The sequence below is a fragment of the Moschus berezovskii genome, chromosome 3 (genome assembly GCF_049115385.1).
Source record: "Moschus berezovskii isolate FMDL1 chromosome 3, NW_MosBer_1.0, whole genome shotgun sequence".
NCBI lineage: Eukaryota > Metazoa > Chordata > Mammalia > Artiodactyla > Moschidae > Moschus > Moschus berezovskii.
Genome location: NC_142462.1, coordinates 115,172,375 through 115,190,004, shown reverse-complemented (window position 1 = coordinate 115,190,004; position 17,630 = coordinate 115,172,375). Strand labels below are relative to the sequence as shown.

Sequence of the window (17,630 nt, the reverse complement as noted above, 5' to 3'; positions counted from 1 at the left end):
AAGATTTATGTGAGAGGCAAAGACTTGGGGCTCAAAGAATTTTGCTAAATGAGCTGTGAAGGATTCCATCAGATTTCAAGTGGGAAAGGTTCCTAGCAGCAGATGGCTCTGCTCGTCTTCAGGTACAAAGGCAAAATCTACAGGGGCATCATTTTCTAGAATCACTAGTGTCACAGGAGACAGAAATACCCCAAACATGAGCAAGAAACATCTATGTAGGAGGCAAGAATTTAATCACCAGAATTGCTAAATAAAAGCTGTTAATGCTGTTATTATTTGCAATACAGACTATTAGAAGAGAAATCCTAGATGATAATTGATTCAGCCTAATCATTTTGTAGCTGATACATGCAGGGGAAGTATTCACTGAACTCAGGAGGACATATTTTTTCCCTGCCTAAGAACCACGTTGACTCGGAAACCAAGAAAATAAAATAGAATCCGTCTGTATGAGGGCAATTTTCCTAACTTGATTATTTATTTTCAGTTCATTTTGAGACAGAAAAAGGAAACATTCTAATTATTTGCTACATAACTTCGAACAACAATCCCCAACTTCTTTGGCACCAGGGACTAGTTTCGTGGAAGACAACTTTTCCACAGACCAGGAGTGGGACAGGTGGTTTTGGGATGATTCAAGCATGTAACATTTATTGCGCACTTTGTTCCTACTGTTACTACATCAGCTCTACCTCAGATCATCAGGCATTAGATCCTGGAGGTTGGGGACCCCGACTTAGAAAATGAAACACAAGAAACCACTCAAAAGATGCTGAAATATATGGACATAGAGAGAGACAGAGAAAGGAAGAGCAACTGCATTTGAAATCTCTCCCTATCTCATCCTCCCCTAAACCACCTCCTGATTTCTGGCTCCTGTTGCACCCCTTACATCCCCTATTGTACTCTCTCACAGTTCAGCCTTCCACAGTGCCCTGTGCAAGCCAGATTCCATTAGCAACACTCACCTGTTTTCATTTAACACACACGTACTGAGTAGCTTTCAATGCTAGCAAGTCTAAGAGATACAAAACCATGTAAAAGAATGAAACTAGAACACTTCCTAACACCATACACCAAAATAAACTCAAAATGGATTAAAGATCTAAATGTAAGACCAGAAACTATAAAACTCCTAGAGGAGAACGTAGGCAAAACACTCTCCGACATAAATCACAGCAGGATCCTCCAAGACCCACCTCCCAGAATATTGGAAATAAAAGCAAAAATAAACAAATGGGACCTAATTAAAATCAAAAGCTTCTGCACAGCAAAGGAAACTCTAAGCAAGGTGAGAAGACAGCCTTCAGAATGGGAGAAAATAATAGCAAATGAAGCAACTGATAAAGGATTAATCTCCAAATTATACAAGCAGCTCCTGCAGCTTAATTCCAGAAAACTAAGTGACCCAATCAAAAAATGGGCCAAAGAACTAAACAGACATTTCTCCAAAGAAGACATAAAGATGGCTAATAAACACATGAAAAAATGCTCAACATCCCTCATCATCAGAGAAATGCAAATCAAAACCACAATGAGATACCATTTCACACCAGTCAGAATGGCTGCTATCCAAAAGTCTACATGCAATAAGTGCTGGAGAGGGTGTGGAGAGAAGGGAACCCTCTTACACTGTTGGTGGGAATGCAAACTAGTACAGCCACTATGGAGAACAGTGTGGAGATTCCTCAGAAAACTGGAAATAGAACTGCCATATGATCCAGCGATCGCACTCCTGGGCATACACACCGAGGAAACCAGAATTGAAAGAGACACATGTACTCCAATGTTCATTGCAGCACTGTTTATAATAGCCAGGACATGGAAGCAACCTAGATGTCCATCTGCAGATGAATGGATAAGAAAGCTTTGGTACATATACACAATGGAGTATTTCTCAGCCATCAAAAAGAATGCATTTGAATCAGTTTTAATGAGGTGGATGAAATTGGAGCCAATTATACAGAGTGAAATAAGCCAGAAAGAAGAACATCAATACCGTATATTAACGCATATATATGGAATTTAGAAAAATGGTAACCTGAACCCTGTATAAGAGACTGCAAAAGAGACATAGGCATTTAGAACAGTCTTTGGGACTCTGTGGGAGAGGGTGAAGGTGGAATGATTGGAGAGAATGGAATTGTAGCATGTATATTATCATAAGTGACCAGTCCAGGTTCGACGCATAAATTTTCCTCTGTTCATTTCTTTGCATTTGTGCTTTTTTAATAAAATTCTTTTTTAGAAATAAAAAAAAAAAAAACCAAACAGACCACAGCTCCACTGATGACCTTACATATTGTAAGAAAGATTAAACATATCTACCAAATAATCAAAGCAGAAAGTTGAGTGACACAGAAGTTAAAAATCCTTACAGGAGTCCATCCTGATACTTCTAGCGTCACAGTGGCCTAGATATGCTGGAGGGTGCCGTATACTCTGAAGGCATATGTGCATGCTTAGCTGCTCAGTCCTGTCCAACTCTTTGTGACCCCACAGACTATAACCTGCCAGGCTCCTCTGTCCTTGGGATTTCCCAGGCAAGAATACTGGAGTGGGTTGCCATTTCCTATGCCAGGGGATTTTCCTGATCCAGAGATTGAACCCACATCTCTTGCAGTCTCCGGCATTGGCAGGCAGATTCTCTACCACTGGGCCACCTGGGGAGCCAATAACCAGAAGGACTCATCCACTAAAACACTACTTGGCTCTAGATAATTAGACACCTGATCCTTGAAGGTTGTTAATGTGAAACCCAAAGTGACAGCAATCCTCGTTTGCAACCAAAAAGAAGGCTAACCATCTCTGAAGGAATGAGACCTATAATTGGATCCTTGCAGTCACCACATTTGAACAACAAAAATATTACTAAACACATAAGGTAACTAGCCAGCATGAAAGATAGATGGCAAAAGCAACGAACAAGAGATTTATTAAGAGTCTACTAAGAACTTCAGAGACTAGAAATCTCAGTTGCAAAGTATAAAGTAACTATGATTGAAATACTTAACAATGTTAAGAAGGGGGAAAAATAGCTAAGCAATAAGAAAGTATAAATAATAAGCGGAAAACTGCGAGTAGCAGCACTCCCTCTGCAGGAGTTTTGGGGGAGGATTTCTCACAGAAGAAATCTGAGTTTAATTTGAAAGACCATTAAGAATGTATCAGGCAAAGAATGTTGAAAAGGACAATAAATAGAGAAGCCCAAAGGCAGGAAAAGAGATGAGTATGTTTGGAGAATAACAAGATTTTTGGCATTGCAAATCTAAAGGTGTGTAGCAAGCTGTATCAGGAGACACATTTGTTAACTTGAAACCAGATTATGTGGCCTTCAGCACTCTGCTAATGACAAACCTTGGAGTTTAACCTGGGAAGCAATAAGTTGAGATCTTCATTTTGGAAAGACAGTTTTGGTATCAGTATGCAGAACAGCATAAAGCTGAATAAAGAAAAAGAAAGCAGGTGGTACTGGGTGTATAAATATTTTCCATCAGTATTACAAAGTCAAAATTTGAAAAATTATGGTAGGAAGAAATGTTCAAAAGAAAAGGATTCCTAACCTCCAAAAAATTCCCTGCCTATTAAAAGCTAATAAGCTAATAACTTAGAGACATGAACATGAATATGAGCCTCTTTAGTATCAGATGGAATGTATAATTTGAGAATCAAAATCATCAAGGAGAAAGTAGTGACATGAAGGAGATTTGAACTGCACAGGAAATAATTTTCGAACACAGTTTTGCATCACAAGAAATGGCTCATGGAAAGAAAGGAACAGGAAACTGAAATTATAGGGGAGTGGAAATGGAACCAACTCCCTAGAAATGGGGTGTCAGGAGCACAGTACAGTGGAATGATGGTCCAATTAAGGCAGTTGGGGAGATCAACAGACCTCCTTTACCCAGAATGGAGATGTTCCCCAAAACATGAGACTTTCAGGGCTAACACTGAAATGGTCCTAGGAAAACTAGGAAGGTTCACCACCGCAGATGTCAGTATGTTTCAAGGAGAAAGTCAGAGGGGTTAAGGAAGGACAGGGATTCAGGTCTTTGAAAATCCATCTGGATGCAGCTCTAAATCAGCTTCTCCAGAAGAGGCCTAGGGAAATCTAGGGACAGAGTTTGATGACCTCATACACACACAAACACAAACACACACACACACACACACACAAATGCCCTTCCTCCCCACAGTCCATGCAATGCATCAGCCTCTTCTACACAGACAACAGATGGGAACAGAAATGACCAGGTTTGTCAGCCTCCCCCTCTTATAAGGAAACCCCCGGCTGCACTGTACCTGGCCACTGTGGTCGTGGCTGGCTGCTGTGTGGGGAAGATGTAGCCTCCTCGCAGGTGAAGTCCAATTTTGTCTCCAGGAAGTTCCATCTCCACTTTTTGCTTCCTCCAACTCACTTGGCCCCCCTGAGGCACAGACAACTCAAACACGTTAGCATGCACGCGCCACCTCTTAACCACATGCTGGCTTACCTACAGCTGTCTCCTTCTCCCACCTAGCTGAACTGCTGTCTAGCCAGGCAATCAAACAAGAAAAGGGAAAGAATTTAAGAACAACTGGTTCTGGAATCAGCTGAGGGCTTGGAGGAACACAATGTCTTGCTGAGGCTATTTGACATACATTGAGGGAACTGACCATGCTAAATAAGAATCTGACTCAAAACCAGGCTCAAATTGTCTACCGGCCCCAGTATTTGCCCACGAGATCTTCTACTTCCATCTATACTTTACTGCCGAATAAAGTACATGGAAGTATCTTTTCCAGATTTCATCATGACTGATGTCTAGTGACCAAGGCTCACTTTATTGATTCAGCTGTGAAATTACTACTGGAAGCATGGCAGAAACATTCCTCAGTACACGGATAGATGTTTCTCTCTGTTTAGAGGTATCCTGTCTATGCAGCTTGAAGAGTGGAGAAAAGTCAAAGCTACTTACAGTCTCATAGTCATACCAGACAGCATCAGGCATGTATGCGGTCACTTTCTCTGCACCCTGAAATTAAAACAAAATCTTGTCCTTCATGGCCCAGCCTCTGAAGGAGAAAAAAAATGGATTTCTTAGCATTCCCTAGGGAAATTGTTAAACATATACTGAGAATGCATACATGGCCTTTCTTTTCTCTGTTATCAACTTGTGCTTTTCTTCTAATAAAGGCGATAACTTGGCAACTCAAAGAAAAACCCCAGGTGGAATTACATTAGGAAGAAGAAGAATAATACGGAAACACACGTTGTGATAAAATAGCAGTTCCAGGTTTACACTGTTTACCACATTTAACCTTCCCAAGAGTCCCCAGTGATAGGGGCTGTTGTTACCTCACCTCACAGCTGAGGAACTAGCACATCATTTTCCCCAGGTGTCACCGGTGCCAAGTGGCAGAGATGGCAACCAACACCACGGTCAGCCTGACCTTAGAATGAGTGCTAGGGCACTGCTCCATCCTGTCTCTCCATCACGGAGCAAGTTATGATCTGCTGGGTGAATCTGACAATGCATAGGACCACTCCTGATCCCAGAGTCAGCCGTAGATGCTTCTACATTGATTGGAAACTTGGTCAAGGACAAAAGACTCCTAGAGACAAAAATGTGTACCCATCTTTCCCAAACTCCAGCACACTGCCTTTAAGGCTGCCCCAGCCAGGGATGTTGGAAACAGTTTGGGAACAGGAAGAAGATACACGGTTGCAAGAAGAGAGGAGTTTGGAGTTAGCAGGAACAAAAGCAGAGACCGCCATGGTTACTCTGTGGGAACACTTGCCTCATCCAGGACTGGAGTGATGAGGAGGCCAGGCCCCCATAAAAACTGCTGGTGCACATCCCAGGTGTTGCTGTCCTGGTAGAACCTAGACACAGAGAAATCTTCCCTGAGATCTGGGCCAGTGCTTTCTGGCAGCTCTCCCCCAAACCTGTCTAAAACCTGCATGCTCCCTGCCTGGGGCAAATTCTCCTAATTATTCTGTGACCCCTATTCAATCCCTAACCCTCCCCACACTCCTGCAGGTAGACCCAATTTCCCAGCCTCTGTACCCTTCTATGCTTCCCCCAATTTGGAGAGAAATTCCTATTTCAGTACTTGTGCTGGGCAGGTTCCAGGATATAATTCTATTTGCCATATCTCCCTTCAAAAATAAAACAAGCAAGATATTTGAAAACTTCAGCTGACTATCCAAAAAGAATTGGATCTGATCACCCTCCCTCCAAAAACAAAAACCAATTAAAAACTTTACTCTTTTGTCTTTTAGGATACCTGTGTTTTAATAGAGAATTCCAGGGGATAGCAAAACCTTACCCACAAGGATAAATATATTTTATAATAATATAATACCTAAGGGCCTAAAATGTCAGAAACATAAGGGAATTAACTGTGTTTTGATTTTGACAAGAAAAAAGTCCCTTTATTTGTTGAGTGTAAAATTATTCTGTTAATTTTAATAAATGAGACCTACATTCTATTTTTCTTTTTATGTGATGTGACCAATATAGACCTCAAAAATGTCCTCACTGATTACCAGCAAGTATATCCTCCAATACCCAGGTATTTGGCTTTCAGAACATCTGTGCTCAAAACTGTTAGAATGAATCACTTTCAAGCCAATCAATAAAACTGGTTGAATTCTATGTCCAAACTGAGGCTTTGATCTAATTAACAGCAAACACTAGTTCAACCTAATATCTCTATTTTTGTGGGTCACTTCAGTCGTGTCCAACTCTTTACCACCCTATGGACTGTAGCCCACCAGGCTCCTCTGTCCATGGGATTCTCCAGGAAAAAACACTGGAGTGGGTTGCCATGCCCTCCTCCAGGGTATCTTCTTGAACCAGGGAAGGAACCTGAATCTCCCGAATCTCCTGCGCTGCAGGCAGATTCTTTACCCACTGAGCTACCTGGGAAGGCCAGTTGAGGCAGGGTCCCCACCTAAACCACAGCCTCTGTCTCAAGGTGGCTAGCTCCACATAAGCTTCCCAGCATCATCTCAATCCTCAGTTTCTAAATACGGCTTCCTTCTCCTGATCCCCCCGGGGCCACTCAGGAGAATGCCAACCCCACCACAGAGCTACGCATCCTGCAGCCACTAGAGGGCCCCACAGCATCATCTCGGAAGCAAGGACACACCCTCTCCTAGTACACATCTCTATCCAGCATGTATTTCCTCCCGGCTGCTTTCAGCCCCAAAACAGGATTGCCTGAAGACCCCAGAGATACCTGCTGGCTAATCTGTTGAGGCATCAGTTCATACTAAGTGACCAGTTTTAAGGAGAGTCTCTTAAAAGTGCTCTTTGTTAGAGTCAAATTAGATACTCACTGGGTAAAGATAAAAATTCTGATGTCTGGAAATCCTGCACAGTAATATTCTTATCAGTGTGTAAATGACAGGCTCATTCCTAGAGCCCAAACAGGGTGCATGACAAAAGCGACCATCAGCTCCAAGATATCAAAGCCTTTAAATCAATGGTCCCTAACCTTTTTGGCACCAAGGACCAGTTTTATGGAAGACAATTTTTCCATGGACTTGGGAGGAAGGGGTGCTGGTTTCAGGATGGTTCAAACACATTACATTTACTGTGCACTTTATTTCTATCATTATTACATCAGCTCCACTTCAGATCATCAGGCGTGAGATACCAGATGTAGGGGACACTTGCTTCCCTTCTGGCTCAGCTGGTAAAGAATCTGCCCACGATGTGGGCAGACCCCCTGGAGAACGGAAAGGCTACCCACTTCAGTATTCTCACCTGGAGAATTCCATAGACTGTACGGTCCATGGGGTTGCAAAGACTTGGGACATGACTGAGCAACTTTTACTTTCAAAGAAGCTAAGGATGAAATAACTTAAATGATTTGTCTAAGGTATAGAGTTAGTTGGGAGAACAAAGATCCCAGCTCCCATGACTTTTAGAACACTTCTCGCTCCCAAAGGGATAAGGCTATAACACTTAAATATACCTAAAATAGCATTGATATATAGGCAGTAATAGACTTGTAAATGCCGAATGATTAGTCAAGTTGAAAAAACATATCTGATTAACTGGATTGTTTTAATTTTGCTGCTTCCATTTGATGATACAGTCAGTTTCACCCAGTTGTATTGATAAATGCCTGTGGATGAGAGGAACTCACTCATGCAGAAGGGGCCTGGCCACGGTGTCCCCGCGGCTGTGAGCACGGTAGAACAGGGTGTAGAGATAGGGCAGAAGGGTATAGCGGACAGTCAGGTAGTGCCTGGAGGAATTCAAGAGCAGCGAGTCGGCACCAAAGGAGGCTGGATCCTGAGCCTGGGAAGAAACAAGAGGCGGTAGTTGTCATCTGGTTTTGATCTCAGAGAAGCAGCAGTGAGCGGTGACTTCCCCGCTCAGTAATTGAACCTGTGTGACCTGAATGAAAACCAGGAATCCTAGCCACTAGACCAGCAAGGGTTAGAGGCAAGAAGCAAGTTTTCCCAGGCTCTTGCCTCTGTTTGAAAGCAAGAATGTTTCAAGGAGGCAAACCGTAAAAGCAGGTGCAAAGTTTATTGTTAGAGACAAGTGTGAGCGCACACAGAGAAAACAACCTGTTTAGTTAAGACAGAAGCAAGGCAGAGAGGCATACCTGGATACAAAGGGTGTGGGCATCCCCCCCGCCACCCCCCGGATTGAGGGGGGGCTCAGTGAAGAGGTGGTTAAGTCATTTATATGCGGCAGTTCTTCTCGGTCTTTGTTTACCTTTGGCCAACTATCTAGTTTCTCTTTCCACCTCTGAGCTGCCCTAGGACCCTCCCCAAGATGCATGTGCAACTTTTTCCCAAGATGGGGAAAAAGTTCAGTCCTATGGGGGGCCTTAGCACCGCCTATTCTGGGGTGGTAGCCCCTCCTTTTTGATCCCCAAAGAGCCTTCCTGCACAGGTGCAGTGTTTCCCTTGCCCCCAGGAGGGGAAATGACCTTGATCTTTTACTCAAGCAGAGTTTGACTCCTCTCTGTTCCTGCCATGACAGTTATCTTAAAGGGCCCCAAGTCTATTTACCCTGTTCTTGTTTTTGGTTGTTTTTTTTTTTCTATCTCAAAGTGCAAATGGGAGGCTGTAAATACCTAGCCTAGGTTGTAAATACCTATCCTGGAGTCCACTTGCCTCCTTCCTCAGAAAATGTAAACAGGAGGCTAGTTATAAATGCCTAGCCTGGAACTCATCTACCTCCTGCCTCAGAAGGATCTGCAGAAATCAGACTCCATTCATCACAGCTAAGAGTTTTATTCCGACCAGACCTGGAGCTACCTTGCAACTTTGCTTCTGAGCAACAGGATTGAGAAAAGGGAGTTCATTTCACCCAGTAAGTAGCCATTCTTCACCCTGCAATGGCTCCCCCTCGTTCATTCTAGGGGTGCTCTCTCAGCAGTGCATGATTGCTTAGTTGCTCAGTCGTGTCTGACTCTGCAATCCCATGGCTCCTCTGTCCATGGGATTTTTTCCAGGCAAGAACACTGGAGTGGGTTCCCATTTCCTCCTCCAGGGAATCTTCCCGCCCCAGGGATCCGACCTGAGTTTTCCATGTCTCCTGCATTGGCAGGCGGATTCTTTATCTCTGAACCACTGGGGAAGCTCTGCTCTCTCGGTAGACTGCCATTTAAATAACTTTGAAGTATTTCCTTATTTTATTCAAAATGAACAACATAGATAAAGTGTCTAGAGGTTTGACTGAAAACCTTCACAGACTTGCCATCTCTTTCACTGCTGCAGCAGAAATAGCAGAGGCCATGGCAACAGAGCATTTTAATGGCACATCAGGAGTTCTGGTCAACTGCAAACAGTGGTCCCAGTTAGCCTAAGTGAAGCACCAGGGAGGAAGTTGGCTCAGCAGATTTCCAGGTGAGAATGCAGGTAGATCCAGTCCTACTGAATGCCAAGTCTATTTTGATCATATCTCCTGGGAGACTGACTTGCCTTGTAGCCTTGGCCATTGTGATTCCTGGAAAACGGATAGAATGCTCCCAGCTGCATCCACCGTCTGCAGAGCTCTTCAGAAGTATCCAGTATAAAGCCACATATGTCAGCGCCCACCTGGAAGGACACACAGACAGTGACAGCAGGTGGACCTCACCTCCACTGCTGCCCCTGCTCCTGGGCTCTGCTTTCTACCGGAGACCTGCCAGCTGAACTTGGCTGACCCCTCCCTGAGAAGGCGAATGCATTGTGATGGAATTGGGCTGTGTCCCGCGTCCACTCCTTACTGCCAGGTGACTTCAAATGAGTTACTCAACCCTCTGCACCTCAGTTTCCTCATTTTATTAAAGCGGGCACTTTAGGGTTTTAGTAAATGAGATGATGTAAGTAAAATGTGACTCACAATAGCTTTTTGGTGAATAGTAACTAGAAATACTATTGATATTATCACTTTGACTACAGCACTGGCACAATTAATTTTCCAACAGCTAAATCTGATCAGGTCATTCATCTCTTCAAAAATGTCCAGGGTCTCCTGCTGCTCGTCCTCCTGGTAACTCATGGTAACTGGCTGCAACTCACCTTTCCAGCATCATTTCTCATTCCAGTCCTACATACCCATCCTTACAGATATATCAAATGCTCCCTCTTGTTGGTCTTGTTCAAGTTTATTTCTCAGCCTTAAAATGATCTCCCCTAACCACTAGTCTGATAAACATACCCACTTTTAAGGTTAAACTCAAGTGCCATACTCCACTACTCTTGCCTAGAAAATCCCATGGACAGAGGAGCCTGTTGGGCTACAGTCCATGGGGTCGCTACTAGTCGGACACGACTGAGCGACTTCACTTTCACGTTTCAATTTCATACATTGGAGAAGGAAATGGCAACCCACTCCAGTGTTAGGAATCCCAGAGATAGGGAAGCCTGGTGCGCTGCCATCTATGGGGTCGCAGAGAGTCGGACACGACTGAAGCGACTTAGCAGCAGCAGCAGCAGCCATCTTCTACATCAAGTCACTATTGACTTCTTCCCGTGACTTCTCTTGTTTCTTGTAATCTTATTAGAGTTGAAAATTCCCTTTCTTGGGATTTCTTTTAACATTTAAATTATATGTTCCTGTTGGCACTTTCACCCTAGTTTGCCATAATTACGTGTGTGAGCTTGTGTATAAACTTGGGGGGGAGGGAAGGAAGGTGTTTCCATTACTGTATTTATGTTTCTCTTCATGCACACCTAGCTCAATACTTTGCTCAGAGTGAGAGCTCAATAAACAGATATGTCGAATTTAACTAAAAGATCCCAAAGCCATCTCTAGGATGCTGACAGTGCTGTGCTTCCTCATTTGGGTGCAAAATACACAGACGTATTTCGTCTGTGAAAATCATCATCTGTAACCTTATGGATATGTGCACTTTTTCACATGTAGGTTGTACTTTAATTAAAAAAAAAAGTTCCAATGATACCACTTCAAGGTGGAATCAAGGTTCTATTTTTATAAGGTAGTACAGGAAAGAGTGTCGTGGTGTCCATGTCATACTAATGCAGATGAAGCAATGCTCACCAGACGCTTGATCCTGGGCTGCAGAGGGCAGAGCGGGGAAGATTTCTTATCTGGAAGCCATCTAGAATGAGGCACTCTGGGGACTGTCATGTGGACTCACCATTGGGATACCGAAAAGGTTGAACTCAAGCATGCCAGAGATGGACCATCGAAGGTCGTTCCAGGTGGCTGCATTGTCTCCTAACCAGTGGGCTGCAAACTTGCCAGAACCCGCAAATGTAGAACGGGTTAAAATGAGGCTTCTCTTGTTGGGGAACACAGTCTTGACAGTTCTAGAAAGGGAAAGAGGGAGTCAATGTGTGACCTTAGTGAGTCTTAGCCCAGAGGTTAATGTGATGATATTGAAGCTCTCAAGTTAACAGCCTACTCTTTTCTTCTAGTTCTCTCCTACAGGGCTAGATTTGCTATTGGGAGCAGACTGCCCCATTGGGTATGTTTATATTTTGTTTGGTTTTAGGCATTTTATGTACATCATTAACTCCATAAAATCAAATTTCAGTACAAGGATACTGAGCTGGTACCTAAAATCCCAAAGCACATGAAGTCTGTAAGTTACTTAACCCTCTGTACACCAGTCTATAGAGTATGGTGAGGAAAATACATGAAACCTTGGACTTATGCAGAAATGAGTCCAAATTTTGCTCTTACAATTTATTAGCTGTTTGACCTTGGTCAGGTTACTTCTCTTTCTTCCAACTTTCCATTCATGCGTGTATCCATTCTTTCTTTCATTATATACATTCCATAAATATTTATCAGCTTCCTTCTTCCCTTTGGGTTTCCCTGATAGCTCAGTTGGTAAAGAATCTGCCTGCAATGCAGGAGACCCAAGTTCAATTCCCGGGTCGGGAAAATCTGCTGACGAAGGGATCGGCTACCCACTCCGGTATTCTTGGGTTTCCCTTATGGTTCAGCTGGTAAAGAATCCACCCGCAACGCAGGAGACCTGGGTTTGATCCCTGGGATGGGAAGATCCCCTGGAGAAGGGAAAGGCTACCCACTCCAATATTCTAGCCTGGAGAATTTCATGGACTGTATAGTCCATGGGGTCGCAAAGAGTCAAACAAGACTGAATGATTTGCACTTGCACTTTCACTTTCTTCTCTACGTGACCAGGATTTTCTTCATTCATTCAATAATAACAGCGTTACTTATCTTGCCAAGTTCTAAAAAATAACATAGTAGCACCTGGAATCTAACAAGACTAAGAATCTGATCATGTATTAAGCCAATCTGATCATGTATTGAGCCCACAGCAATAACGGCCTTACTCTGCAGTGGCGATGGCCATGGAGTAGCCGTACAGATTGTGGATGTCATACTGCTGTCCCCAGTGCTGCACTGCATCCATGCAGATGCTCTTGCTGAACAGGTACCCATCCAGGATTTCTGTGACAAAAGAGGGTTCAGTCAATGAGACCCTGAGCTACACATTCCCTGTTTCTCGACTATCACCAGACATGGCGGCTCCCTGAGCAGGCAATTTTGTGGCCATCCTGGAAGTGGACATACACCATCCACGCAATCAGAGAGCTATATGCACCTGCAGTAGTTTTTCTTTTATGCAAAACAATTGTGCTGACTTGACACCCACACACATCCTCCCACCTGGGTGCTCATGTGACCAGAAGCAAACACTTAGAAGTAAGTGGGTCCAATTAGACTTGAAGTTAAATCTGAAGTCTGCAGACTTAGCTGAGTGGTCCAAGAACAGAAATATTTATTAAAAATAAATTCCTCTCCCTTCTCTCCATTGACCGGATACTGTAAAGGATGATCAACCTGTCTTTCATTCACCCAATCTTCTCTGCTCCCTTCACACCACTCTGGTTCAGATGCAAATTACTTTGGATCTTAACTATTGCAATCATTTCCTTAATGGCTTATTGACCTCTGATCTATCGACTTTCTAATTCATATTCAGTTCAGTTCAGTTCAGTCGCTCAGTCGTGTCCGACTCTTTGCGACCCCATGAATCACAGCACGCCAGGCCTCCCTATCCATCACCAACTCCCGGAGTTCACTCAAACTCATGTCCATCGAGTTGGTGATGCCTTCATATTAGAAGCACACATAATGCCAGATCAATATTTCCAAAACCATTTGACAGCCATATTTCCATTACTAAAATATCAGTAATTTCCATCACCGAAAGAATGAAGCCTCCCATCTAAGTCCCTCACTGTTTAATGTTGACCCATTTGTTCCAATTTCTTTTTTTTTCATCAGATTCAGTTCAGTTCAGTCGCTCAGTCATGTCTGACTCTTTGCAACCCCATGAACCGCAGCACACCAGATCTCCCTGTCCATCACCAACTCCCGGAGTTTACCCAAACCCATGCCCATTGAGTCAGTGATTCCACCCAACCATATCATCCTCTGTCATCCCCTTCTCCTCCTGCCCTTGATCTTTCTCAGCATCAGGGTATTTTCAAATGAGTCAGCTCTTCACATCAGATGGCCAAAGTATTGGAGTTTCAGCTTCAACATCTGTCCTACCAATGAACACCCAGGATTGATCTCCTTTAGGATGGACTGGTTGGATCTCGTTGCAGTCCAAGGGACTCTCAAGAGTCTTCTCCAACACCACAGTTCAAAAGAATCAATTCTTCAGCGCTCAGCTTTCTTTATAGTCCAACTCTTACATCCATACATGACCACTGGAAAAACCATAGCCTTGACTAGACAGACCTTTGTTGATAGAGTAATGTCTCTGCTTTTTAATATTCTGTCTAGGTTGGTTGTAACTTTCTTTCCAAGGAGTAAGCGTCTTTTAATATCATGGCTGCAATCACCATCTGCAGTGATTTTTGAGCCCAGAAAAATAAAGTCAGCCACTGTTTCCACTGTTTCCCCATCTATTTGCCATGAAGTGATGGGACCGGATGCCATGATCTTAGACTTGAAGTCTTCAAAAGATGCTTTAATTCTAGCAGCTTATTCCTTTCTTAATCAAGATACTATTTCTCTGTGAGCCTCTAGTTTTCTTCAAAATATAACAAATGCTGTGATCCTAGGGCCACACCCTGGAGATTCTATTGGTCAAAGTTCAATCAGATCTCTCTAGCATTCTATTCACTGACACTGACTTTGTCCTCCCAAGCCATGGGTTCTGGCTCCCTCTCATCCTGTCGTCCAAATCTTATCTTCACTCTCTTGATCTGACAAAACTTGACTTTATCTGAAGACCAAATCTAGTTATCTGGTCTCTCTCTCTGGTAAGCCCTGACCTGTCGACACTTGAGAGCAAAATGAACTAACTACTAGCCTCTGGTTTCTGTACAATATCTTCTCCAGACTTTCCCCTAGAAACAACTCAGATGTAAGCAGAAGGACTAGGTTGCCCCTTTTGAATTTATGCCTCATCTGAGAAAGCAGAGTGTTTTGATTTTCTTCTCTGGTTTTCTTTATATGGTACCCACATTTTCCTTCCTGTATGCAATTTATGTACAAAAACCCTCAGCCGGTTGTTCATATCTATCCTTATGAATTTAAAATATGAGATATGTGTTGCCACTTTAATCAGACTAATCAAAGCTTACTGGGAGTGAATGGGGGATAATTTAGATTGCTCATGGAACATCCTGAAACTGAGCCGTCCACGAAGTTGGCGACTTCATTCATATCCTACAAGACAAAGAGCAAAAATTATTAAGAAAGAGTAACATTTCCTCATATATTGTACAGATGGTGTCTTTTTTTTTAAGGACTCAGAGAAATAATTCTACATATTTCTTTTCTAAAGAGGTCCTTAGGTTAAAGAGAGAAACAGATGTTCCTGCCTTGTCTTCCCTACCAATTGAAGGCTTTGTGGAGAAGGTTGTTAAAATCCCTTCAAAATGACATATGTCTTCAATCATTTAAACTGAAATATTTCTCAAAATATTGAGTTGGCCAAAGGTTCATTTGGGTTTTTCCATAACATCTTACAGTAAAACCTGAATGAAAATTTTGGCCAACCCAATATTCAGTTCAGTTCAGTTCAGTCGCTCAGTCGTGTCTGACTCTCCGCGACCCCATGAATCACAGCATGCCAGGTCTCCCTGTCCATCACCAACTCCTGGAGTACACTCAAACTCATGTCCACTGAGTCGGTGATGCCATCCAGCCATCTCATTCTCCATCGTCCCCTTCTCCTCCCGCCACCAACCTCTCCCAGCATCAGAGTCCTTTCCAGTGAGTCAACTCGTCGCATGAGGTGGCCAAAGTATTGCAGTTTCAGCTTTAGCATCAGTCCTTCCAATGAACACCCAGGATTGATCTCCTTTAGAATGGACTGGTTGGATCTCCTTGCAGTCCAAGGGACTCTCAAGAGTCTTCTCCAACACCACAGTTCAAAAGCATCGATTCTTCGGCGATCAGCTTTCTTCACAGTCCAACTCTCACATCCATACATGACCATGGGAAAAACCATTGCCTTGACTAGACGGACCTTGGTTGGCAAAGTAATGTCTCTGCTTTTTAATATACTATCAAGGTTGGTCATAACTTTTCTTCCAAGGAGCAAGCGTCTTTTAATTTCATGGCTGCAATAAACATCTGCAGTGATTTTGGAGCCCAAAAAAATAAAGTCTGACACTGTTTCCACTGCTTTTCCATCTATTTCCCATGAAGTGATGGGACCAGATGCCATGATCTTTGTTTTCTGAATGTTGAGCTTCAAGCCAACCTTTTCACTCTCCTCTTTCACTTTCATCAAGAGGATTTTGAGTTCCTCTTCACTTTCTGCCATAAGGGTAGTGTCATCTGCATATCTGAGGTTATTGATATTTCTCCCAGCAATCTTGATTCCAGCTGGTGCTTCTTCCAGCCCAGCGTTCCTCATGATGTACTCTGCATATAAGTTAAATAAGCAAGGTGACAATATACAACCTTGACGTACACCTTTTCCTATTTGGAACCAGTCTGTTGTTCCATGTACAGTTCTGACTGTTGCTTCCTGACCTGCATACAGGTTTCTCAAGAGGCAGGTCAGGTGGTCTGGGATTCCCATCTCTTTCAGAATGTTCCACAGTTTATTGTGATCCACACAGTCAAAGGCTTTGGCATAGTAAATGAAGCAGAAATAGATGTTTTTCTGAAACTCTCTTGCTTTCTCCATGATCCAGCGGATGTTGGCAATTTGATCTCTGGTGCCTCTGCCTTTTCTAAAACCTGCTTGAACATCTGGGAGTTCACGGTTTACATACTGCTGAAGCCTGGCTTGGAGAATTTTGAGCATGACTTTACTAGCGTGTGAGATGAGTGCAATTGTGCGGTAGTTTGAGCATTCTTTGGCATTGCCTTTCTTTGATATTGAAATGAAGACTGACCTCTTCTAGTCCTGTGGCCACTGCTGAGTTTTCCAAATCTGCTGGCATATTGAGTGCAGCACTTTCACAGCATCATCTTTCAAGACTTGAAATAGCTCAACTGGAATTCCATCACCTCCACTAGCTTTATTAATAGTGATGCTTTCTAAGGCCCACTTGACTTCACATTCCAAGATGTCTGGCTCTAGGTCAGTGATCACGTTATCATGACTATCTTGGTCATGAAGATCTTTTTTGTACAGTTCTTCTGTGTATTCCTGCCACCTCTTCTTAATATCTTCTGCTTCTGTTAGGTCCATACCATTTCTGTCCTTTATCGAGCCCATCTTTGCATGAAATGTTCCCTTGGAATCTCTAATTTTCTTGAAGAGATCTCTTATTTTTCCTATTCTGTTGTTTTCCTCTATTTCTTTGCATTGATCACTGAGGAAGTCTTTCTTATCTCTCCTTGCTATTCTTTGGACATACTAGGAATCAGTGAATTAAAATGGACTGGAATGGGTGAATTTAACTCGGATGACCATTATATCTACTACTGTGGGCAGGAATCCCTTAGAAGAAATGGAGTAGCCATCATGGTAAACAAAAGAGTCCAAAATGCAGTACTTGGATGCAATCTTAAAAACGACAGAATGATTTCTGTTCGTTTCCAAGGCAAACCATTCAATATTACAGTAATCCAGGCCTATGCCCCAACCAGTAATGCTGAAGAAGCTGAAGTTAATCGGTTCTATGAAGACCTACAAGACCTTTTAGAACTAATACCCAAAAAAGATGTCCTTTTCATTATAGGGGACTGGAATGCAAAAGTAGGAAG

General features: G+C 43.0%; 1 protein-coding gene across 1 annotated transcript in view; it reads right to left on the bottom strand.

Annotated features, from left to right (window-relative positions):
- Positions 1 to 17,630, bottom strand: part of MGAM (maltase-glucoamylase) — a 102,740-nt gene that overhangs the window by 41,589 nt on the left and 43,521 nt on the right. Inside the window, exons 14-21 of the mRNA XM_088834699.1 lie at positions 15,044 to 15,128; positions 12,773 to 12,890; positions 11,602 to 11,773; positions 9,938 to 10,054; positions 8,143 to 8,297; positions 5,782 to 5,866; positions 4,959 to 5,015; positions 4,303 to 4,427 (exon numbers count right to left, since the gene is read on the bottom strand). Of these exons, the coding sequence (XP_088690825.1) occupies positions 4,303 to 4,427; positions 4,959 to 5,015; positions 5,782 to 5,866; positions 8,143 to 8,297; positions 9,938 to 10,054; positions 11,602 to 11,773; positions 12,773 to 12,890; positions 15,044 to 15,128 (914 nt within the window). The remainder of the gene's footprint in view (positions 1 to 4,302; positions 4,428 to 4,958; positions 5,016 to 5,781; positions 5,867 to 8,142; positions 8,298 to 9,937; positions 10,055 to 11,601; positions 11,774 to 12,772; positions 12,891 to 15,043; positions 15,129 to 17,630) is intronic.